The 27,280-nt window shown below is 35.3% G+C and overlaps 1 protein-coding gene across 3 annotated transcripts in view; it reads left to right on the forward strand.

Moving 5' to 3' along the window:
- Window positions 1–8,948: 8,948 nt before the first annotated feature.
- LOC116180170 (zinc finger C2HC domain-containing protein 1C-like) overlaps window positions 8,949–27,280 on the forward strand; it is a 37,798-nt gene continuing 19,466 nt past the window's right edge. Inside the window, exons 1-3 of one of the 3 annotated variants that reach the window (XM_031500048.1) lie at window positions 8,949–9,126; window positions 11,280–11,281; window positions 16,627–16,712. In XM_031500048.1, the coding sequence (XP_031355908.1) occupies window positions 16,686–16,712 (27 nt within the window). In that variant the 5' untranslated portion in view covers window positions 8,949–9,126; window positions 11,280–11,281; window positions 16,627–16,685. The remainder of the gene's footprint in view (window positions 9,127–11,279; window positions 11,282–16,626; window positions 16,713–27,280) is intronic. The other 2 variants (XM_031500041.1, XM_031500058.1) reach the window with 2 other exon arrangements.

The raw sequence follows: 27,280 nt of genomic DNA on the forward strand, positions 1-27,280 counted from the left end.
TTTGCTTTTGACTTTGAGCTGGATATGTTTGCTCCGATTCGGTTTTTTGTCAAGTATTTCACTGACTCTGAAGATTGGAAGTGTTTTTGGAATAGCAGGGAAGTTCGAAGACCCTCAACCTTTCCTTTTCTTGTGAAGAGAACTAGCTCCGTTTTTGTCGGGTTGATGGACAAGGAGTGTTCCCTACACCATTCTTCGGTTACTCAGTCTCAAATTGCCGGTTATTAGTATGGATACATACGTGATAACTTTTACAGCTAAATAAGCTTTCGTGTTGTAATAGTCTTGACCTAATTACGTTGAAATTGATAAACTTAAATGGGAATAGGTTCATTAAACTGAAACTACAAGTATAATCTGATAATAAATAAGCCAATTAATTCAAAAATTCAAACTCAAAAAAACGGGAAGGATGCAGCAGTAAGGGGCAGCAGGAAGAGTGCAAAACGATGAGGGCACAATGAAGAGTACATAAGTAAGAGTGCAGCTGTGTTGAGTGCAGCGGGACGAGTGAGCGGGAAGAGTGCAGCGAGACGGCAGAAAGGGTTCAGCACGAAGGATGCATGAAGAAAGACGCAGCAGGATAGAGCGCAGCAGGAAGAGGGCAGAATGGCGAATGCAGCAGGAAAAGTGGAGAAGGAAGGGTGCAGCGGAAAGGGCTGACTACAAAGCTTACCATAAGATATTATTGGACATGGGACCGTTGAGTGAAATTGAGTGACTCAATGATGGGACTGAATGATCCACATAAATAGTGCGATATACACGTACATGATTTAGGATACTTTCAAATTACTTCAATTCCACCACCTTCACCATAACATTTATTCGTAATCGTATACAGGGTGACAATTTGAAAACTTACCACCCCCCATATTTTAGTAAATAAACGAGATATTAAAAAAAATCAAAATCCATTTCGGTAATTCGGAGGGGGAATCACAATGACATAGTTGACGACGCACCCCCTCCAACCCCCTGCGCCCCAGCCACCTCAACTTTTAAATCTTAAATAGTGACCCCCCATGTGTGATACGTCGTTGGAAAGCTCTGAAAAAAATACATTTGAAATCTGTCGTATTTAAAACGCAACCGGCGAACATAGACGAACTAAGACAGAGAATAATTCAAGAATGTCGAAATATTGCAAAACCAACATTTGAAAAGGTTCGACAAGAGTTTGAGAATAGATTATAACTGGCGATCAAAAATGAGTTGCTGTCGAGTCGGCTTTGGAAGTTCAAGTTAAATACGATTTTCCATGTAAACAAAAATTTCAAAGGGCGACTCGACAGCAACTCATTTTTGATCGCATAGTAATACTGTCTTACCAATAACGGAAAACATTTTGAACATTTATTGAAATAAAAGCCAACTTTAGAAAATGTATCACATTAGTTTATTTTTTGATTTGCACGATAATTACTAACCTAAATGTAATGCTATTTGGTATGGTTGGAAAGCATTTTTTCAGAGCTTTCCAACGACGTATCACACATGAGGGGTCACTATTTAAGATTTAAAAGTTGGGGTGGCTATAGGGCGCAGGGGGTGCGTCGCCAACTATGTCATTGTGATTCCCCCTCCGAATTACCGAAACGGATTTTGATTTTTTTAAATATCTCGTTTATTTACTAAGATATGGGGGGTGGTAAGTTTTCAAATTGTCACCCTGTATGTATGTAACTCGTAATGGCATTTATTCAATGCATTTTATTCAATGGTAATGGCAATAGTGTACACTGTACATACATGCTCGTGCTGTACAGTTAAACGCCTCGCTCTTAGACAACACATTATACCAATTTGCTATAAAAACTCCAATAGTGAACCTTTGAATATTATAATCAAAGGCTTGAACGATTTATGTAGATTTCAATTTCATGCATAGATTCACATTCACTATCGCTATTCTCTCTCTTGTTCCATCATACCTACTCGTGCAACTACTCAAACTAGAAAGCATTCAATTGTAGTTAAGCAAAAAATAGTGCGTGATTGTTTTGTTTCTAAATAGGGCAGTGGGGACGATGAGCAAATAAGAAAGTATCTAGGTAAAACTAAAAGTACATCAAATGGGGTACAAATTCATAGCCCAAAGCCTATGTAGGTCGAGGTTTAATAATTTAAGGTATTGGTTCTAAAAACTCACCATTCACTTTATCTTCAAATGAAAGCATTTTAAAAAACGAACAAATATAATACTCGTAGAGTAGCATTTCCTTTAAAAAGCAAACATATATGCTGTAACTTATATGTTTATTTACAAAAGTAGATATATGAAGTAGGTACTCGATCCTCTGCTTTGTACGAAACCCCATTCTCAGGGAAAAGATCGACGTGATTAGAAAAGTAATCTTGAGAGCTTATAGATATACTGGCAGAGAAAGATGCGTAGTTACGGATAAAAAAAGAAAAAGGTGTGAAAATATAAAACAAAGCTGAAAAAAATTTAGTTTGATTTTACAAATTTAATGAAATTAAGAATATATTGGAATTTTAGCTAATTGAACAAAAATTTCTATCATTAGCGATTTTCCCGTCCGTCAACGAATTTGTTACGGAACGGCTTCAAATATCGAAACGCAATTTTTTATTATTTCCTGGACCTAAAAAGAAAAAGTGAATAATTTTCATACACAGACAGCAATTTTCATTAATTTTACACCTTTATGTCAGTGTTAAAATTATAAGATGTTACAAAGTGAAAAATTCCACTCCAGGTAATTACGCACACAAAATATTGTAATATACCCCAGTGTTTCTCAACCTTTTTTTACTGGTGGCCTACTTGTGTAAATGTGTATGTGTATCTCTATGGCCCCCCTCCGCGTTAGACCGGGGGGTATAGAATCCCCCCTGGAGAGGGGGGTCAGCCCTCGAGAAATTTTTGAAATTTTAGTAGCTTTATACGTGTTTTTAGACTCATTTACATCTTTCGCACACTGCACAAAAATGTATAGAATATAGGCCAGTAAATGTTGCATTTATTGCTTTCTAGGAAAGTTACACTGAGATAATACAAACAAGAATAAGGGGTTATTGTGGTATAATTTTTGTACTGACCATATTTGGTAAATGTATTTAATTTTAATATTTCAGTAAGATATTGTAGAAGTGAATTTTCGTGGCCCACTGAACAAGTTTCCTTGGCCTACCAATATTCTGTCTTTCGTTGATGGCCCCCAAGATATACGTCATGGCCCCCGTTGAGAAACAGTGATTATACCCTACATTGCATCAATGCATGGAAGCTACCCACGCCTGTGGAAAGTTGCACTTTAACTACGTTTAAAAAACAAAAATGTGCCCTAAACTGTATTAACACCCTGCACTAATCTCCAACCTTCCCCTAAAAAATGACAAATCTAACCCTGAAATCAAAACGGGATAAAAATTAATAAACCCAAAACGATTGCACCACAATTGGTAATGTTTATAAACGTACCTCATTGAAGTCATTTGTACCTACCCATTTAATGTTACAATTACAACAACATTGTCTTTCCTGTTGGGCACTTTGTCCCCCTACCGCGATTGGGGGTCATGCCCTTTGACAAAATCATAAATGATTTAAAAATTAAGGTTCTTTACGTATCTCTAGTTTCTGTTTCAAATTTTTATGTTTATCAAGTTTACACTCATTATGCGTACGCGAAAGAGATCATCTTATGGAGGAAAGGCTGGTTCTTCTTCTACCTCAATAACTGTCCGCGATGGAGCTTTTCGAATGAAATCTGCCTTCTCTCTTCCTACTTGATCTAACCTTGATATTAAATGGCAAAGTATACAGGAAATAGGTGAGATGGTGTAAGGTCATCTCCCATTTAATTTCATGATGATTATGAGTTAACAAATTTGCGTGACGTTAAAACTCGCTATCTAAACTAGTTCACGGAAATAGATGCTTGGAGACAAATGGGGTCATCTGTTTTTCATTATAAATTGCACACCCTTCTCCTGCACAATACTATGCGATCAAAAATCAGTTGCTGTCGAGTCACCTTTGGAATTTTTGTTTACATGGGAAATCGTATTTAACTTGAACTTCCAAAGGCAACTCGACAGCAACTCATTTTTGATCGCCCGTTATAACGTCACCGTCCATTTTATGTCATCAAACTCGTTACAGGCGAATAAGGGTCAAAGACCGGAAGCTTGAGACTAGGGAAATATCAAGGTCACGACCTTGGTCCAAAGCTCAAGACCATACCCTCGCCCCAGAATCTAATACCATGACCTTGGAGCAGCATCCAAGGTGACTAATTTCAGATTCGGAATTTTCATATTCAGAAATCCTCAAATACCAAATTTGGCCGATCTATTTCGCACCCCCATCTGGCCATTCGCCACCTTGGGGTAAGAATTGTAGAACATTTTTTATAAAATATATACCTAAAAATAGAAGAAGAAAAATAGAAATAGAAAATAGAAGAAATGCAAATTTCACCACTTTCTTAAGGAATGTCCCAATGGAATATGTTGGGCTCCCGGTTTATTTGGAAAAAAATATTACGCGGTTGTAATATTCCGTTTAAGCTTAGATTGAGGGATCTTATTGAAAGTCAATGATTATAATTATTGAGCCCTATTAAGGCTGGGATTGCCTGAAAAGAGAAGTACCCATAGTAAAGGACAAAGTTTTTTTCGTTAGAATGTGCTGGTACCTAATAATGAATAGCGTAACTACAGCAGTTTTCTATACAAATATTTAAATAATTATACTCTCTTTAAGTGGGCCCCAAACAACACAGAGGGTGCTTTTAAAAAAATGCAATTTGATTTGCATAACCACACGACAAGAAGATACAAAACACAAACGCAAGGTCGTTCACGGCTCCTTACAGACTGCTAGGTTAACAAAATTATAATTAGCTCTCTACCGCACATAACTTGAGGAGAATAATGAAACGCTTGTAACGTAACTTATGAAGTAAAAATCGCGTAATTATTGGCATGGGGGACTTTCAAAATTAAGGTCGTAAAATTGGTTCACAAGTGGCGACAGGGGCTTTTTGTTTGGAAGGACCCTCAGTAAAACTCTTGATTCCTTCACTTAATGAAATTCAATGTCATTACGAAGTGTGTTTGTTATACTTATATATAAGTTATAACGATCCTAGTGCCTATTCAAATAACAGGTAACGAAGACTTTGTAACTAACGAAATGTTATTACAGTAAAGACGCGTTTTGACTTTTAGGACTTGGAAAAGTTCAACCATATTTTCGTTTTTTTTTATATTTTTCTCTGAAACGGTAGGGACATTTCGAATTAGAACAAGCAAAAGCTTTTAGGGTACGTGCACTACGGCGCTGTGATACTAGATGATAGCTGAGATCATAGCTGTGCTTTATAAGCGCTTGTAGAATGAATACGGTATAATCAAATGAGCCCGTGCACAGTGAAGGTGTGAGTTAATCGAGTATCCGCACTGTTATACTCGCTTGTATTTTAAGGAATGGATCGTACCATTCTTCTGCGCGCTGAACAGTGTTATTACTAGTTGTTCTTCTGCACATATTGGATTTGCGTGGCAATTTTTCCAACTCTTCGTTAACTTCGGTGTGATTCTTTTCAAAATATAATCAAACGTCTCCGGCCCCAATCGTAAATATTCAAAAAAACGGTCAGGATATTGGCGCAACTCTGCATATAGGTGGTGATATTCACCTAATGTAGAACGCTTTGCATTTATTGGATGTACATACATGATATTCTCTAGAAATAACCTTATGTCTCCGTAAAATGTACCATTTTGAGGCCACCGAACAGAAATAATCGTCTTCTTTATATGACATTTTGCAACCGACTGATGGGTATTTCAGCGTTGTTGTGCACACCCCATCAGCGCTTATACTCGACGCTTTCATCTATCATCTATGCTACAATCTCGTATCACAGCTCCGTAGTGAACGTACCCTTATGGAGAATGGATTTTTGTCAAAAAGTATAGTAAAAGTTTTTCTTCTTGTAAAGTCAATCCGGGGACATACGGTATACCGATTTTTTTTTAATTTTTTAGCCGTTTATACCTAAATATACATTTGTTCCCAATGTCTTACATTCGAGAGATGGTGTTTTGTAAATTAGTAATTGACAGGCTGATTCGAATTCGAGGGCCACCATGGGAATCTCGGGAAATGTAAGAGATAGGTAGGTGGTAAATTTGGCAAAGTTGTGTATTTTGATGCTTAACAAAAACAGTTTTGAAACTGAAATTCTGACTACTTTCAGAGATATCCGGAAAAAACGAGATTTTGAAAATCGTTTTTGTTTTTTACTGAAGTTAATAATAAATGACACATTATTATGGCCACTTTTTTCCCTCTACAAGATGCTACTTTTAAATTTGAAGTTTGACGTTTCGTCTCCGGTTAACTATAATCAACTTTGTTTCTTATGGAAGTAATTTTTACTTTTTGTGTGATTTGATAGAGAATTTTTTTCTGATTTCAAAAATGTATACATCAATGTTTTTAATGCTTGTAAAACATCTTTTTTGCCTTTGTCTTAAGTAACGTACGTAAGTAGTTTCTTGCGTTTTTACGAATTAACGTTATTTCTTATTAAAACTAGATGATGTTACCATCAAGGGTAACTTTGTCAAATGTAAACTACCTATCTCTTACAGTTCCCGAGATCCCCATGGTGGCCTTTGAATTTGAATCACCCTGTATAGGTCAATTATTACACATTACACTAAACTGACTAAACTAATACTAATAATATGTAATAGGTACTATTAATAAAGCTCTTTATTCAATGGTACTATTGAAGTTCAAAAAATTTAATTTGCAACAAGGTATGGATTATAAATTACGGTATTTTAATCTGCAAAGTGCAATAAGCAAAGATAAAGAATAAGGAAGACGGTCAAACAAATCGCATTACAAATAAACACCCACACAAGGTCGCAACTTGCCAGACATCAACAACAATATACAACAGCCCTTTGTTCTAAAAATAACGTAAAATTTTGATATTTGTTATAAAGGAATGTTACCTATCCCCATTTCTATTATTTATTTCATAAAACGATAGGTAGAGGAGGTTACCTTTTGCAATGAATAGGAAAGAGAAACCAAATAAATGTCGAAGCAAGTGAACGATCTTTTTCTTGCTGTCAGCAAATTCTTTTACAAGCAGGCTCTGTTTAACCTTGAAAGAGAATCGCTAAATGATTTAACATAGGCAACTTACATAGCCTGCTAGTTTTTTTTTTGCTCGTAAATTTTTGTCTTTTGTTATCCCCATTACACAGTACTAGCTCAACGGTACTAGCCTAGTTAAAAAGTAAGAACAACTCCATCGCAAGATAAAAGCGCTTAGGTACCTATTTCATATCTTTATCGTATTTTTTACCGACTTCATGAAACTCTTGGTGGCACCCTCTGTGAGAAAGAAGCTACACTGTTGACCGCGATATTAGTCACAGCTGCGTAGTTTATTTCCATTTCTCCAGTTTACATGCCCATTTTTCAGAACTTCATTCACCACTTTTTTTATGAAAACTTTTGAGCTTCACATAAATTGCCAAAATATAGATAAGTATTCACGCTACCGATCCCATACATTCGTATTGCTTAAAATGCTCCCTAATTTTTTCAATTAATTCCTAAACTATGAACTCTTTTGACGCATGTTTTCTAGATTTTTTAAACATATATTAATGGACAAAATATCAGTTTATATTGTATGGAAACTATGCTCTGTACATCTATCTACCTAATGCATATTTTTCCGATCATATACACCCCTTGCTTATGGAATGGTGAATGAAGTTCTGAGGCAATGCACGCCCCATTGAATTACATGTGCATCACCAGTTGCCTATATTCTCTAAATCCAAACCTTAACACTTCAGGGATGTATCAAACCGGAAATATAGTGTATCTTGTGAGTAACTTAACAAGGGCCTCATACATTTTGGATCAATGGGTACAAAATAATCAACGACCTGATATGGCCAACTAAATCTTTATTGAGCATAAGACATGAGACTTGATTAGCCATAATAAAATTACGCTTCACAAGTGCAAACTAACCAGAAAATGGAAAACGAAAAGGAAATCTTGCATCGTAGGTGGTCTGATTAGAACGTTGGTGAACGAAGTCATCTGTGAAATGTTGATCCGTGATCGTTAGTGCTTACAAGGCATGCATGTAATTGCAATTTTCAATACATTTCTCGCGCTAGTGGTTTTTCAGATGGATAATTTATTACCTGACATTTATGTACTACGCAAGTATTATCAATTAAATGTAAAAATCGGCATCATGCCATCAGGGGTTATCAAATATCTAGGCTGTGGTAGTTGCCTGGTTCTCTCAAATTTAGACTTTAACATTGAAATTGAATGATTTACATGAGAACAAAAATTAGCATCAATACCACTTGACTAAAATAAGTCCTAATTCCTGGAGTGCGTGTTTTTACGTTTTGGGCAACTAAACTGCGCCCTCAGGATTAAAACACACACTTTAGTCCATTGGTATAATATAATATACTATTTTTCCAAAGAGACGGTCAGCTCATTGGATTCTTTATCGCCCTCTGGAGTCAAGCAAGGATATCAGACAGTAAGGGTCTAATTTAATTTACGACCATATCTAGGAATAGAAGACGAATGGAGTTACAATACGGACCCAAAAAATGATTTTCAATATTGTTTATATTCAAAAAATGTTGTTACCAAAGTTTCAGATGCGGATTCGGTACCCCAAGAGACATAAATGCAAGAAATCACTACTCCACGACTTTACCGCAAGTCCCTAACCTACACAGGTTGCTTTTATTACAAGTCCATAAGCCTTCAGAAACAGAATTTTATAGAGCATACATTTCCCGGCCGGAAATACAATACAAATGCAATTGGTGACACATTTGCGATTAAAATTTTTACGTAATAAGATAAAGAGGTTGACACGGCGAAGGTGGTACAACAGGTTATCCGGCAATCTCCGTTACCTGTGGCCTAGAGAGGTAATTTAATACGAACAAGTATTATAAACTTCTTTAGACACAGATGGAAATTTGCGATCGCGATTAGTACTGTCACGAACGTCGCAGATTACTCACGTAGTGTTAAAGTACTGTGCAGTGCCGGAACAATAGCTTTTTTTTGTAAGTACAGTACCTACCTGTTGATTGTTTTTTAAATGTTAACTTTAAAATTCATAGCAGACTTCTGGTCAATGGTATAATCAAACGTTTGGTTCTTGATTTAGCATGACTCACTAATGTATGTATATGTGATGAGATAATGACTCATAAGTGACTACAACTTATATATGATGTTTTTAAACAATGTAATTAATTTTGTTACTTTTTTAATGATTCGATTTTTATTTCCGTATGACATATCTGACGATGTGGGTAGGCATGTGGGATATTTTCCCATATGAAGATTATAGTGCACTGTACTGACGTATGGAATAGTTAATTGACCATAAAAGGATATGTACCTACTTAGTTACAATCTTCAAATAAATATGGCACGTTACTCACTGCGCGGATATTTTTTTAATTACACATCTATAGATTTTCAGTTACACGAATGCAAGTGACAACCGTCATCTGCAAGTACAATCTATTGTTATTGCGTTGGCCTATTGTTTAATGAATGTCAATAACATCACTTCAACCCAGAAACTTTGTGTGTATAATTAATTACACTTTGACGATTACAAAAAATGAACAATTTCTTTTGCTTTTTAAATGTACACAATTTTCCGAAGCCATTATCCTGAAAAATAAATGCTTCAATAACTATTTCCCGATATATGTAAACAGAAATGTTGCGCTTGCGGTCGGCATTACGCAATCGGTGAAACCACAACAGAACGTGTATTTATTTAGAAGGTGAAAGTATGTATGCAATTATGTATTTGTTTATGTTAGGGTGCCTCTACAGGATAAAAAAATATAAATCAATTTAGGAATATTAAAACAAAGACCAGTGCCAATTACAACTTGATTGGCCATTAAAAAAGTAGCAAAATTTCATTATACTCGTACTATGTAGCCCAACTAAAATTTATTAGACAAATTAACAAAGAAGTCAGGATACATCAAATTTGAATTGAAGAGGGGCATTGGGCCCTTGTATTGGGCGACCATCCTCTTAAGGTGGCCACCCCCTTCAGAAATTTCAATGCCACATTGAATCTTCAATTGATCAAAATTTCTGTTGCTCACGTGCCCATTTTGGGTGATGAAATGGTTAGAGCATTGGTTAGAGGATGGATTGGGTTAGAGAAAATGAAGAAATTCTTTCGCCCGTTCTTATAGTCCGCCCCTAATGTAGTTTTATCACCCTATCCCTCCACGTTTTACATGTTTTTTAAGAAATTGATTTGTTTTTAAAGGCTTCACTTCTTCATTACCTACTGCAGTTTTTAAATGGTTTATTTTTAGCTCGCCTTAATTGCTAATTTTATGTATATTGAATGATTCATTTCATCCATTAATATACACGCTATTGTGTTCTACAGATTTCATATCATTTCACCACAAAAAAGAGGAGGGATATAGGATCGAATCCTTTGGACTTGCATATGGTGCCTAAAGATCTAAAAATGTTAGTATACAATGGACTTCTTTCATCTAATTATAAATTAATTTTCATAATTAATTTAAAATCATTTTCTGTTTTATACGACCGCTAAAACCGGGCAACGACAAATATCCACGGCCTGACTATCAAAAAGAATCGGAGGATACTAGCAATTAATTTTATTTTTCAATCCCCAATATCAATGCATTTATTACATCGCTTCAACAATTCAATACCCCTAAAAAATATTCTTTCGGTTTGTTCTAAAAATGGGACGTAACTGTATCTTTACCCCTTGTCCTTGTTCAATTTCCTCCAAATTTGGGGCGATATTTGGACTATATGTGGAGCGATCGATTTATTGAAAACCGCAATCAAGAATTGCGGCTTGCGTAACTGAAGCAGTGTGCACGCACACCTCTGGTCCATTTCCCTCGCCTTTCCTCTCGAATATTCTGCCTGAATTTGTGCCGAACTGTTGCATAATAGGTCCTGTTGACGGTTGTGTTGCGTTCGTTAAGGTTACGAAGAAGAATGCCCTCATAATACTCAAGATCGTGGGCATCTCCTTTCTAGTCGACTGACATATCCTGATCTTTATTGGCGGTGCTTTTCCTGTTCTTCCCATCGATTGGACATTGGACACTGCAGAGTTTTCTCTACAGAGCACTAAAAAGGACCGAACACATTCAACCTGACGCCGGCGCCTAAGTGCCGAGAGTTGTTTGAGGGCCCACCTTGCACTAATGTTTTTTATCCCCAAATGGTCGAACGGTTGTGCCAGCAAAGTTGCGTAGCTATTTCTTTTGCCTTTAAACCTCCATCGCCCAACACGAGGGCGATGTTTTTGACGGTCATCACATCCACCGTACTTCCTGTTCTGCTCTGATCTTCCAAAGATTCCATCCTATCCGAAACCGTTTTGCCCAGTCTTTCACTACAGATTAAGATGGAAAATTTTCCCCATACGCCTCATCCAACCAATCATTAAATCTGTAAAAACTCCTCACATTAATTATCTTAATCTATCTTTACTTCTACACTCCTCCCGAATTGGTTTCCCATTCAAATGGAAATCATTTCCCATTTTCTCATTTACTAGTCATTTCGTGCGTTCTCCACTCAAACTCTTCGTCAATTGGTCAGCGATATTTCTATCTCTAGGGGCGCACCTCAATGTTTTCCTTCTTTGATATCCGATATCCGTTTCTGCTAGCTTCATAGCTCCTGTATGGTCTATGTTAATATTCCAAGGAATTGTTGCATCGTAATTAATTTTCAATTCCCCAAATAGTTGTCTGTATACCATATAGTTTCTTGGTGCACTCGCATAATGCTATCTACTCTGCTTCTGCGCTACTTAGTGACACTGTCCGTTGCTTTCGACTTGACCAGGTGACTGCTCCGTCGCTTACCATCAGGACATATCCGCTATAGAATGTTCTGCCGTTGTGGTCAATTCCTCAGTCAGAATCAGTGTATATATGCACATTTCTATCATTATTGCTTTTCGTATGCAATACGAGTATACCTCCGTCCCAAAGTTCGTTTCAGGTATCGCATTATTATTTTTATTTCGTCTGTATTCACCGACAACACTCTCTTAGCGTCACCAAAATCTTTTAGCTTAAAATTATTCTTCAATGCTTTCTTGAATCTTTTAATCTCTTTCTCCACTCCGTGAAATACCATGTCGTCCACGTATAAGGTAATAAACAAGGTTTTAATCATTGTCGTTTGACTGTTGTCTTCAGGGTTCGCCTGAATGGACCTAACCCGAAAAAACCCACTGAGTTTATTCGGATTGGACCCACTTGAAAAAACCCAGACCCACTGGGTTTTTTTCATTAGTGGGCTTTTTCATTTTGAAATTAACAAGTTTTTTGACATGGGCTGGTTTGAAATAAATTTATATGGCAAAAGTATATTTCAACTTATACACGAATCACTTTTAATTTTTAAAATACAAAAGTTCGTTTAGTATCAGTTAACAATTCAAAACAGTTCAAAACTTGTATTCTTATTCTTACCCATAGTAAAATGTAAAAGTGAACCACCACAACACAACCACAATATTGCGACGCCTTTTTTTCATATTGTCGAACTGTTTAATTCCGATCGAAAAAGTACTATTACCCACTTTTACCCGAAAAAGCCCGAAAAACCCACTTGGGCCCAGTGGGTTGGGGTTTTTAAAGAAAACCCGGGTTTTTTCAAACCCATGTTGTCTTCCTTCATTGGGAATCTTGTTTCGTCAAACCTCACGTCTATGCTTATTACTATACATTCTTGTATTGGATCCCATATCCGATAAGCTTTAGAATAAGGTTCATATCTAATGAAAATCCCTTCCTTGCCTTGGGACTGGTATATTTTGTCTCGACTGAGTGCTTTTGAACCAACATTTGCACCCAAAAGTTCTCATAAGCGTTCCGCCACTCCATTCTGCTGAGGCTTAATTTTTCTGCCGTGCATCCGTTCGACCTTCTTTTGGTAGGCAATAAATTTACTTAAAACTTCACTCTTGTGCGTGATGGCGTAGATCTCAGCATATCGGCTGTGGTCATCGATAAACTTCATGACTTATCTCCTTCTTTTTCTTGAATATGGAGTTATTGGTCCGATTACGTCACCATGTATCAGATCTAAACAGTTTTTTTTTTATTTCCGTTGTCCGTGAGAATTTATTATTTCTTTTAGTATTGCATACATTGCGGATTTTCTGTATTTCATTAGTCTTGAGATTGTATTAATTTTTCAATTTTCTTATTTCGTTTTTACCTGGATGGCCTAACCTTGCGTGCCATTCGTTCAATTCGCATGTTCCTATGCCTGCTGGAGTCAATCGTTCCTCAACTAAGTATACATCATCACCATGTTTTTCTTAGGCTGTGATTTCGTTTGTTGCGCTTTTCACCATAACCTTTTCGTCGTCAAACGTCAACCCGCACACATTATCGTTATGTCATCGTTCTTTATGTTTGTGAATCTCTATCGCTTAGCACATGGTCAGTTGATCCGCTATCTAAAATCCATTGATCTCATTAGTTATTATTTGATTTGCAGATCTATTTGTTTCGTCTCCATATTTTGGGCAATTTCGCCCAATGTGTCCGCAACGATTACATGCGAAGCACTTCACTGCCGATTAATCTTCAGCGCGTTCGTTTCTTCAAAAATTGGTATTTTCACGGAATTTGTCAGTTTTGCGTTTTACAACGTTTATCTTAGATTAGTCGTTTGTAATGCTTTTGTCTCGGCTTTTGTTTAATATTAATTTTACGTAGTTTCGTTTTTATTTGATCTAATTTTATTTCTTCGTTACTTAAGTCTATCGTTCGTATCGTGGTTTCATATATTTCAGGTAAACCTATTACTCGTAGTATTATGCCGATTTAAATTTTTTATCAATTTTGAAACCTCGGTTACTTAACTTCTTCTGTATTTCGCACTTTCGGTTGCCATCTTTTCTTTAATGAATTCGTTAAGTAACAAAATCGCGTGAAAACTGTGATTTTTGTATTTTCTAAAATTGTCCACATTTCGTAGGGCGTAGTACTTTATACTTACCTATCGTTCGTTTTCTTGTTCTCGGGTTTTTCCTTGATAACAAAATTTCGGCCGAATAACACCGCGTCTAAGCTTTTCATGGTTTTGTAGCTTTTGTGTCGTATGCTCCACGATTGATATTTTTTGTAGCTCAATTTATAGTTATATTGCGAATAAGTCGTCCATTTCGTATAGATTGACTTTTTAATCGTTTCGTATTAACCTAGGTATTTGCATTTTTAGTTCGTAAAGTGTTATAAAATGTGATAAGGGAACTTACATTTTTTTAAGAATCGCTCAATCGTCGTAAAGATCCAGATAATAAAAATCCTAACAATCCGAGGGATCTGCATAATAAGCTATAGAGAAGCTAAAAACTTTCAAGAGTTTTTGTAGAATCAAAAGAATTTGAAAAACGGAAAAACAAGGATAGGTAATATCTTAAGAAATTAAAAAATAAGATCAATTTTAAGATTGAAAGAATCTGATGGGTCCGATCTCAACAATTCCAAGCATCCAAAAGATCCGACGCACATATTTTGCAAATTACCGAATTCCTCGGAAGCATTGCAAGGATTCATTGTCAACAACTGGAGGATTTTAAGGAACTTGAACAAAAATTTGAAGATTTTAAAAATTACAATATTCTAAACAAGCCGATGGGCATTATAATTGAGTAATCGACAGAAAAAAAATCGGTAGAATTTGAAGAAAAAGATTTGGAAAATCGGAAAAAATTGAAAAAGGGCTTTCCTTAGTTTTTGACTTACATTGCCAATTTCCATACTCCGATCGACAAATTTGATAAAGAACCCACCTGCAAAATTTCATCGTAATTGTTCCAATCGTTTTCGAGATATCGTTTTAAAGGACAGGCACCGCAAAATTATGAACCCGCTGGGAGCTCGTTAATAACCTTTAGTTCTTCATTTTAAAGATCTAGATTCTTGTATATTTACATTTTGATTCTTTCACTTCTTGTTACCATTTTTATTTCCAGCAAAAATTTAGAATAATCTATTCCTTTAAGTAGCGAAACGACGTATATCGCACTGCACTTTTATTTCTCCCCTTATTTCGTCCTCGACTAACGATTTTCATTTGACGCTACCCTGTCAATTGTGAAGTTAAGCTTAAAACGAGACTTAAAATTATATTTATTTCGCGACCACTGAACCTAATATGAATGTGCCAAAATTGAATCGTATGCACATGCAATTAACCAGTTCAAAGCTTTACTATGTCCAATCATTTTTAGGACACTTAATGGATTAACTTCTCGGTATTGATTAAGTGAATATATTGCCTACTGGCATGCAAGAAGTACGGTAAAAGTCATTTCAAGCAAAAGTGAGCTATGTACAAAGCGTTTTCAAATGTGATTTTCATGTCAAAGCATTATAAAATTTTGATAAAGTAGACGTACAAAAAGTGTGGATGCTCTATAAGAATGGCGTGTTTTCGAAGTAACTTGAATCTGAAAATGATTGATTGGCTTAATCGATATCCACAATATATAATTTACTAGACTTTTACGGGCACAACACGAAGACATTTTTGCACGTCTTGTCTCTTTTGCTGGATTCCTTCAACGCATACACCTCGGTAAATGTATCCGGCGGATTTGATTACGTAATAGGATAGAACAGATTCTACTTGGATACTTGTCACATGAACGCATGAACCTTAGTTCCCTTCATTGTTTTAGTGGGTTAAAAACCTGGATTCACTGTAATTATTTTTATTTAGATAATAATGACTTGGTCAAATTGACGGCGTCTCACAATAATTACTCGAACCATAATCGGTAATCGCGCATGTTATTTTATTCATAATAGTATCTGACTGGCAAATCTGCTTCTCACTCAGCTCATAATTAAGTTCCATCCTTACAATGGAATCATTAGTCTACGTATATTTTAATTAATCTCCTATGAATTAACTTCTATTTGGCCTATTATAGGAAAGCGAACTGACCTATAGCTACAAATGAAAGTGATGGTAATTGGAAACCTTGTAATTCATTTAATTGTTAGATATTCCCGAATAAGACAAAAAGAAATTGATTTCCCACCACGCATGATAGTTACAATGTTTATTACCCCATATCGTGACAATTCGTGCCATCGTCGATGTCGTTCACCCTGTCCTACAAAACTCACCCTACTGTCCCATATAACAAACTACTAACCATACCTTTTTAGTTATCGGCGTATTTCACGACAATTACCATGTTTTTCCGTTAAAAGCGGAAAATAAACATTTATAAGTGGTCCGTTTCCTATTAGGCCGGTTAAACGGTTAGATCATATCTTTCAAATACGTCCGAAAGTTTGTTGTAAATGTGCCAATGTTTTCAATTATCAATCGCGTAAATCGGATCCTTTTTCGGTGAGTAGATGTAAACAATTTGAAAGCACACACATTACACTCGCAGAAAATACAAAATCTAAATATAACTGGGCGATACAAAAATAGGTCTTCTGAGTTATGATGTTAATTATGTCTTCTTCTTTCAGTGAAAAGGGAATAATATGCTGTGATATTGCTGCTGTAAAGAAGAACCAAGCTCAACACAATGGCATCTAAACTGTCACAACTGCAAGTAAGTCGTTAGTTTGTAATTGCGTGTGCATGTAAGACAAAAAAAATATAATTCGAGAGATTGAAGACTCGTTTACTGGAATGTGGAAGTTGTGAATTTTAATATCAATTAAGACTTTCCAGTTGTTTTGTTTTCCGTTCATTAAGGCGGAAACGGAAGATTACACAGTTATCTGAATTGCTCCTTTCCGATGCGAAAATGTAGGATGCACTTTCACGAGAAAGAATGCCAATTATCTTCATAATTATCAACTTTAATGAAACGGTGTTTGAATTGTCACTAAAGATCGATCACCCACCTGATATCAGATACTATTTTACATACTAACGAAAAACTTCTGAAACAAACACAAAAACTTCGTGCTCTAATAATTAGTGACGTGGCCAATTTTTACTGAATAACACAGCTCCGGTTAGTGTCCAACAAGTGAAAATATCTTCATTATTATTGTCGGTAAATACCTGAATCTATTGTATTTTGTACATTCGTAGTCTTTCATTGTAGTAAATTTTGAATGAAATTTGAGCTTAATTGGTTTTTTCGTATAATATTATACTTGCTCTAATTGGTACTTATAGGTGCACAATTTGGTAATAGGTTCCGTAATTGGAAATATGCTGGGTTTAACGTGCATATTGTTGTGTATGATACAGGGGGTGTCGTGTGTAATGAAGAAAAATACATGTTGTTAAGATAATTTCGGTTTAAGTATTGGAAACAGCATTCGAAACTTCCTGTATTTAGTTATTTATTGTAAAGTTAGTAATTATTTAATTTTTTGCGCGATCGGTCATTTCTGGCTATTTACCATGTGTGTTTCCATGACAGTACGTAGAATTTACCAGTTGCTATGATTACGACGACGCCAAAATTACTTACCGATCTAAAAACAGAACAGCAATAGTACATTATATATCAAGGTAGAGAAGTCCACTATTATTGCCTGAGCACCAAGATTACATCTCGAGGCGCTTGCGCCGAGGGGTGTAAGGTGCGAAGGCAATAATAGACTTCTCTACCGTGGTATATATACTATTTTTTTCACTACTAGCACTTGAAATCCTCTAAATTAACATATTATATTGATAAGAGAGTTAACGGTTGGACAGAATTGTTTGTTTCTTAATTTAACATGTCAATCAAGTACGTGGAAGTACAAGTCAAACAGGCCGTATTTTGTTCTGTCATTGAGATTTTTCAAAGAGTAATTTCGTTCGAATTTTTTCAAAATGTGATAATTTTAGGTATGTAATTTCTCTGGAAATTGCGAATGGTGGCAATTATTCGTTTTAGAGAACTTGTCTAAACGTTCATTGAGCGAAATTTCGGGTTGTGTTTTCTAAAAGTGACAGCGTGACAGTTCTCATTATTGACTACTAGTTAATAATAAAAAATTATTAACCACTTTGAACAAATGCCGAGAAAACCTACTTTACAAGTGGAAAAAAGGTTAATAATCATGTCATCAGACGCTAGTAGTGAAAAAAAATACTTACCGACGCCTTTTTAAAAATCAACAGTCTTACATTACATTTAATCTTTAATTATTGTTAGGTACATTAAACGTACAATTTGTGCTGTTGTTTCCTATAGAAAGACGCTCATAAAGTCATAAAGGAAGTGCAAAGCTAGCAACCTACATCAGACACATGTACAATTTTATGAAATTATTAATTTCAATTTTGACATATAAACTGGTTACCTAGTGATGTACACCATACCACTTCGATCATTTCGATTTATTCTGCTCGTTAATTTCTTAGTGCATATTTATATTGGTTACATAATTTTAATTTCGATCGCGCAAAAAATTGTATAAGCACGTCGAACGTTAAGGGTTACCGTTCTCAGACAATAATTGGAGTCGTCGCTTCGCTCCTCCTCCAAACAATTGTCTTCGAACGGTAAAAATCCCTTACCGTTCTCCATACTTAATATACTATATTTAATCCTATTTTTTGTTTAAAACGAATAAGTAAAGAAACGTGTAATCGGAATGTAATTATAATGTGGAAAGTTTAATCTGGTCAGGTGTCTCATCCAACAAAAATTAATTGGTTCTGTGATAAACAATACCACGTGCGAGATAAGCAACGCACGTGCTTGTCAATTCGGGCGACGGGGCGGAGTTTCGAGTATAGCTGGGGAACAACGATATAGAATTTATCAATGAAGGCTGTTTTCGGGTCGATTGTAAAAGCGTAAGTCACTGTTGCGCTAAATTTTAGGGGTAGTTTCACCAAATAAAGAAGATCTTGTGCCTGAAGTTTATTGTGTGTTGTGTAATTAAACTGTATCACCCGAACAGCCATTACAATAATTTGTTAGCCTCATCAAACCAGTTATGGATTACCAAAGTTAGGTGTTGAATAAATGTGGGGTCTAAACGCTGTCAGGTTTGTAAAGTATTGATTCGCCGTTCATCGGTTTCCACGTGTCTGTCTTGACCAGTTGATATGGATATTAGTTAACTGAACTTTTTGAGATCTCTTGAGTTGTTTTTTTTATTTGATCGTTTTGCAAAGGGGGTGTATGTTTTCAAAAAGGTACTGTTAGCCTTAAATTTTTCTTACAGGTTTTGTTTTGTATTTGACTGTGTTCGCATGATGTGTCAGAATAAATTCTTGTAATTTCTTTTAATTAATCAATTATGTATCAATTTGAATTTAACTTTAAGATCCAGTATAGAGTTTTATTTTTATGTTCATGAACAACCATTAATTTACATTTCAAAATTCTTAATTATAAGAAGTTTTGCGTCTGGCTAGGATCCCTTTTTCGGTATCAACCGCCTTTTCGTATTGACCACCTTTTCTATATCAACCGCCCATTAGCATCGACCACCTTTTTGGTATCAATATAAATCACCATTTAGCAACAACCGTCTTGTAAAATAATTCTCTAAAATGAGTTAAAATCATGGTTAAAATGTACCATGTAATGTTTTAAATTGGTCAATGCTTTAATTTATTATGATGCAGGGATGAAATGCTGCTCATCTGTAAATAATTTACACACAAATTATGGAAAACATGTAGAGAACTACTTACTGCTGTTATGGTACGGTTACAAACACATGCATGGTTTTACATCAACATTTTCTAATTTGTTTAATGTTTATTAAAATATCTGCAACACATCGTCGAAAAGTGTTAACAGAACCTCTTAGAAAGTGTTGGTAGTTGGCACTCAGGAATAACTACGCACGAAATTTTTTTTAAACACTTAATTAAGGTACCCTATAACCATTTTTAGTCATTAATCGTAACTGGGAGTCCCAATAAGAATAACGTCATGTAACTAATGGTAGCACTTCCTGAACCTCCTTGTGGTATTTTAGTTTTGCACTTTGTGTGCGATAGGATACGTTATTAACATCGTTTTTTGAATAGTTTCTCAGTTTCTGTTCGTTCAGTAGAAGTGTAGAAGAGTTTGTCGAGAAGCCCAAAATGTATTTGCAATAGCTATTTTACTCGAGCGGCTTTCGTTTAAACAACCCTCTGCAATACTTGTCGAACGCCAGTCTCCCATGCCGATTAATCTAGTCGAATTATTGTAAATCCGCACAGCAGTAAACAAAATGATAAAAGGGCGAACCTGAAATTTCGTTCGCGAACAAGAGTGAGCAATTTATCGCCGAATTTAATTTGACAACTTTCCAGTTGGTGAAAAGTACCTATAAAGAGCGACATCTCAAAAGCTCGAAATATTGCACAATACCCCAATTTGCTTGGCACAATTCGTAAAGTTCCATTGGATTACAATAAATTTCCTTTTATCAATTGAAAGAGATTAAAATGGACGGATGAATGCACGACGAAATAAATTTTACGCTATTACAATCCGGTGAATATGTAAGAATGTGTTCATTAACCGTAAACGGAGTTCAAGCTTTAACTTTTTCACTTGGCGTTCTATCGGAATTAAAGTCCTGGTTTTTTATCGAATTTTTGCTTTATTATTCATCGAGTTTGTGGCACGTGGTTCAATTCTAGTATATTGAGGTGGAACATTACGAAACTCAAAACTCTCTTTGTCATATAATTTTCTATGCCCTTTTTACGCTTTTTTCAAAGTGCGCTTATTTTACCCCTCCTTAGAGACTAGTGAATTATTATCCCAGATGTCCTAAAAACCTAAATTTTTCAAATCTAAATGTGGATACCTACCCAAAGTTACACTTCACGCATAATCGCTTCACGTAATATAGTAGGTATTTACTGTATAAGTTATTTAGCAGTAACGCTTTTAGAGTTCTGTCTGTTTCATCTCGTATATAACCACCCACAGCACAGCAAAATAGTGGAAGGTTTTCCTCCCAAAATTTGTATGCACCATTATATCTCCTGCATGGATTCGTCCATAAACTTTCCATATTTTCGCGTATAACTCTCGCCAGGAAAGATTGCCGGTCACAGCACACTTTGTGTCGATTTACAATCTTTGTTTTTATTAAGATGCGAGCGACTTCTGGAATAGGATCGTGCTAATGTTGAACAAAAAGTCTTTTCGTTCAACATTGACACGATACTATCCCGGAAGTCTCTAGCACCTTACGAAAAACAGAGATTGTAGATCGGGATCAAGTGTTCTGTGGCCGGCAATCTTTCCTGGCGAGAGTTATAGTAATGAACATGCACTGTTGATAAACAATAAATTAAATGTTTATTTCTGCAGCACTTACGTTCAGTGAACTGCAAGTAAAATTCCCTCGAGTTAGGCAACCAATACATATATTGATTACATTCCGTCGCGTCGTGAAGATTCACTTGGTAACGATACAAAAAACAGTAATAGATATAATAGATAGGTTTATTTATATGTATAGGAATTATATAACAAAAAGTTGCACACAATTGACACAATGCTGATTCTTATCAGTAGGTACGATCTCTATCTGTAATTTATAAGGTAGTAGAGACATCTGTTGTAATGGTGATGAATATCTCTTAGGATACGATCGAATAATTGAAATGTCTATCACGTGAACAAGTCGCAGATTTCGCAATGCGTATTAATAAGGCCCGTTGCATCTAAGAAAAATTTCTCTTCAATCCTGAATCTTCCGCCACCTCCACACTGAAAGCGACGCCTACCTACAGCCAGTCAAAATTCGACCAAAATGCAAATATTGCCATCAATGACTATGATACCTACGGTGATCGGGTTTGTTATATGGTTTGTCATTGAAGTCAAATGTGAAAAAAACGAGGTTTTCCCATTTTTTCTTCACTTTTCGTTTATAACAGTTTGTTCCGGGAGTTTCCCGCCAGGGGGACTATGATTTTCGGATTCAGCGGATTTTTTACATAGGAATCCCCCCTCGCCACGAGCTTGTTCTTGGGGGGCATTTGATACAAACTTGAAGAAAAGTGGAAGGGAATTTGGAAAACTGGGAGCAACTTAAAGGAACTTAAGAAATAAACAAGGAAGGAACGGAGACTGATTGGAAATAAGTTTGATAGAAACTTGAGAGGAGAACTGGAGAGAAACTTTAGAGCCTTGAGAAGAAATTGTGGACAACTTGTCGAACTTGAAGAAGAAATTGAGAAGTGAACGTGAATTTAATTTGAAAAAAACTTAAAGCAAACTTGAAAAGAATTTGATGGGAACATCAAAAAAACTACATAATATACTTAATAGAAAATTAAGCCTAATCTGCCTCTGCAGTACACATTCGCTGAATACCCTTGCAGTTTATTATCAAAAGTTATTTTAATTGGCAGCTAAGACATTTATGATAATAATTGAGATTAGGGTTTCTCTATAACAAAGATCATACTACACTAGATTAGATAGACAGCGCTGTATAAATTTTAGACTCTCATAATTTGTCCCGCCACATAAGTCGACTGCGTCCTCCAGCGGCTATGTTTTTATGAGAATAGTACAAACTACCTGGCGGGGTAAGAAGACGCGCGAAATGGCAAAGCACAGTTATTTTTAGAACAAAGGGCTATTGTATGGGATATCGGTGTCATTCTTAAGCGCAACCTTGTGTGGGTGTTAATAGATGTTTTATCTGGTTACCTTACTTATGATCTTTGCCTTACTGTAAATTAAAATTCCGAATATTCACATCTTGTTTTAAATTAAATTTTTTATCGTAACACAACGAAGTTGAGGTAAAGCTTATGTGCTCGTGTTTCTGTCTGTCCGTCCGTCCGTTCCATCGAGATCTCGGCCCCTGGGCCACCTAGAGACTTCGGGTTTTCGCTAATTGATAGCCGTTATGGTCTATATTTGCCCATTTCGATCAGTTTCATATTTTCCATATTTTGCGCAGACTGTGCAATGCCAACTTTCATATTTATGGAGATATTTCTTTGAAATTATAACCACAGACGCTTCTAGTTCCGACTCACTTTAGCTGGATACAATTTTATTATGTAGGAGGCTAAGCGGGATATCTCGTTTATCCCAATCATAAAATGCTTAATTACAACAAATCTAAGTATCGTAGATACGTGAAACTAAGTTTTCAGAAATTATGCTAAGAAAAAAGACGCTTTTGCAATTATTAATTTAATCCGAAAATCTGGAAAATGTATTGGTTAGCGCTGGTTAAAAAAAAGCAAAAGGAATATTGTGTACAACCTTTCAAATTATTTCTTTCATTGTAACGTCCTGTCTGTAATAGAATCTACCTTGTCTTGAATGACGCCCACGTACAAATGTAATTTTATCCCAATGATAGTGAGGAGTGTTCAGTAGGTCATGTTTATGTGTCTCGTGTTTAGACAATAATCACTCTTTGTATTTATGATATGATTCGAACTCGTACGAAGACGGCTTCGGATGAATCAGTTACGTTCTTAACTTTGAAAGCCCCCTATAAATATTTTTATGGAACTACTTAAACGCGAAACAACTCTTGCATATACGCTGGCTATCTAGTGTAGTATGATCTTTGCTATAATTACAGATCAAATTTGAACTAAACTGGAACGCAGTGTGGGATTCGTTTAATTAGACAAGTACCTACTAAAAAAGTCGTATTACTAAAATCGACTCCCCCGCAAACGCCTGTCATATAAATAATACCCAAACAATTTATCAAATTGCCGGTTAGAAAATTAAATCGTTCTTTTATTATTTCTAATAATTATGGAAGATTGATTAATTATACAGTAAATCCATAGGCTGCAGTGTGAGTCAGTAGCCTCGAATTGTCTACCGTCCTATTAACAAAAACAGTGTTTTACATTATAAAATTATCGATTTGTTTCAGTATGGAATGAGGTTAAATTTCGGCGTGTGTAAATAGTGCCAAACCTACTCCATTATTAACATAGTTAACTATCATATAACTACAGATATTAAGAGATCCATAATGAATTAGTTTGATTATATAGGTCGTCATAATAAAAATAATGGGTTTAGCAATTTAACGGGCATTAACTAGTAATTAGTGTATTCAGGACATTTTTCATTACTACACGACATGTCACGCTTAACATAAGATTGTAAGTATTTTTTATATTCGTTTTTCAAAGCAATTTGCAAAACCATACATTCTTTTTGGAAAACAAGATAACGAAGCGTGGGCAGATTCTTTATTGCATTTCAACGTAGACTACACCCTCTCTTGCTCTGAATTTATTTGTTTTTTTTTTACACCTACGAGTTTGCGAAAGTACTGTTAACTGGCCTCCGTTTCCGTGGGTTGTGCAGGTATAATATATTTGCGGATTACAAAAATTGAAGTGTGAGTATTCACAAATTTGCATTCGAATGGCTTGTACGTTCAATTAAGGGTGACAGTTATGGCATTTGTGCGATAGTCATTTATGCATTAATAATTTGCAATTCGCCCGACAAATAAAGGTATACCTTATTAGGTCTGCGATTTTATAATTTAAACCTCTTGAAAGGCAATGCCGTTTTAATTATCACTTTACAAGGATACTGGTAACTCATGTTTTTATCTTTATGAAAAAGATACATATTTAGCGTAGAAATTTTGGTGAAAACCTCATGGTAACCTCCGTTCGCTCCCCATCTGTCTATATATATACAAATAATTTTTACCGAAAAGTGCTGTTGGACCACACCACATAGTATTTCAGTACCGGTGTTCGACATGTGTCGCGGAACACGGCCCCGCACCTTCTAAAGGCTCGCTTGCGCTTGGTCCCGCAATTCTAAAGGAGCCCTCAAGCGCAAACCGACTACATTCCATCGAAATCTTTCAATACTTTTAAGAATTTTTATATTGTATTCTTCTTTTTTTTTCGACTCCATTAATATACGCCCAATCAGCTGGGTGATTGTTTCAAATTCTAACCAATGAGATGATTTTTTATCTTATTAAAAGCTAGGTAGCTGTTTATCAGCAATAAAAATGCGCGTAGGAATGCGTAAAATATATAGTGGTTGTAACATGTACTGTCTTGTATTAATCTTTAAATCAGGATAATTTTATTTTTAATTCATTCTAATTTAGTTGCTTCCTAGAAAAAACTTTCGATCAAAAGCACACTTTTGTTTTGTTTTTTCCGTAGCAACAAAACTTTCGTGTAAAAATAAAATTATCCGATTAAAAATCAAGCTCTTGTGTATTTACCCCCGAAAAATTCCCCCTTTCTACGGATATAACTAACTGTTGGATGAATGAAGCTGATTTTTTTACAGACTAATGGTAGGTACAGCCAATGACTTGACGGTATTTCTTTTAAATTTTTTCTCTAATTATAAGATTATCTTATTATATTATTATTATAAGATGTCTTATAATTAGAGAAAAAATTTTAAAAAACCCTTTATACAGGGTGTTTTTTTGGGAGCTTTAGTTAAAAGTTTCTGGGAAAGTAAAATAGGTAGGATTTTGAAAATTTGTACTTAGGTGTTACTCTGAAGGCCGAATCGATGTAAAATATTTTCAAAATGGCCGCACTTCCGGAAACACCGGAAGTAGATAGTAACTTCGTTATTTTAAATGGCAACCCCTATTTTTTATTGCATTTTTGGATTCTACGTGAAATTTCAGTTCTTTTGATACCCATATGTCATATCTGCCATTTATGGTTTTTAAGTTATTTTGACTTTAAGAAAAAAAAATGGCGGATGCAGATGGTACCTTGATAATTGATTACTTGAAAAAGGTTATAGTCATGGCAACCCATTTTTATCAGTGCATAGAGAATGAATAGGGCTTTCTTTTACTGTACTTAAAACAAAGTTAAGTTGCGTACAACCGCACCTATGGAGATCCAAATTTAAGAAACTTCAAAGTCTATAAACTCAGTTTTTTTAAATGGAATGACCATGTTCTTAATATTGCATGAGATAGAGAATCGAAATTGGCATATTTTGATATTACATGTTCCTATAGCTATCTTTAACAGTTTCTGATTTATTCCCATTTCATTGAATTGATCTCGGAATTGATGCCATTTTTTTTCGCATTTTCTTTTTAGTAGTTGGCCATGATTTTATAACAATCGAATTTTAAACAAATCAAGGAATGGATTCTTTAATACCACTGATTCTAGTTCTAGTCTAAATAATTCATTAATAAATAACTCATTTAATAAGGATATAGGACAGAAAATTTTTGAAAAATCTAAACAGAGTCGTTCAACTGAATTTCTTAAACAACGTATAAGTCTGGAAATTAAGAGAGGTAATGCGATATCTGTTCTAGCAACAATTCCATACCAAAAATGTTTCAACAAAGTTTTTTATATTTTGCATTGAATTTATTTTGTTAATCTTGCATTTGCAATTCAATTCATTTTCTTAAATATTCTCTTGTAGAGCTTTGTATAACTTGTGCTTCAACGGTTTGTAGTGCATTAGGGGTACAAAATTTCAAAAATTCATACAATTTCGTTCTAGTTTTCGAATGAATGTACGGAAAGCACGCGCCGCGATTCTGCCCATTTCACCATAAATAACAATTAAATTCCAAAATAGGTGAAACCACTGCGAGTCATTTTTCGATTTTTGAAAAACTTATGTTAACCTATAACAGTGGGTGATGGATTAGTGTCACTAGATTTGTTTAAAATTCAATTGTTATAGAATCATGGCCGACTACTAAAAAGAAAATCCTAAAAAAATAGTGTCAATTCAATAAAATGGGAATAAGTCAGAAACTGTTAAAGATAGCTATAGGAACATGTATTGTCAAAATATGCCCATTTCGATTCTCTATCTCATGGAATAGTAAGAACATGGTCATTCCATTAAAAAAAACTGAGTTTTTAGTCTTTGAAGTTTCATAAATTTGGATATCCATAGGGGCGGTCGTACGCAACTTAACTTTTTTTTAAGTGCACTAAAAGAAAGCCCTATTTATTCTCTATGCACTGATAAAAATAGGTTGCCATGACTACAACCGTTTGCAAGTAATCAATTATCAAGGTACCATCTGCATCCGCCATTTTTTTTCTTAAAGTCAAAATAACTTAAAAACCATAAATGGTAGATATCGACATATGGGTATCAAAAGAAGTGAAATTTCACGTAGAATCCAAAAAAGCAATAAAAAATAGGGGTTGCCATTTAAAATAACGAAGTTACTATCTACTTCCGGTGTTTCCGGAAGTGCGGCCATTTTGAAA

This window comes from Photinus pyralis, unplaced genomic scaffold (genome assembly GCF_008802855.1).
Source record: "Photinus pyralis isolate 1611_PpyrPB1 unplaced genomic scaffold, Ppyr1.3 Ppyr1.4_LG1, whole genome shotgun sequence".
NCBI lineage: Eukaryota > Metazoa > Arthropoda > Insecta > Coleoptera > Lampyridae > Photinus > Photinus pyralis.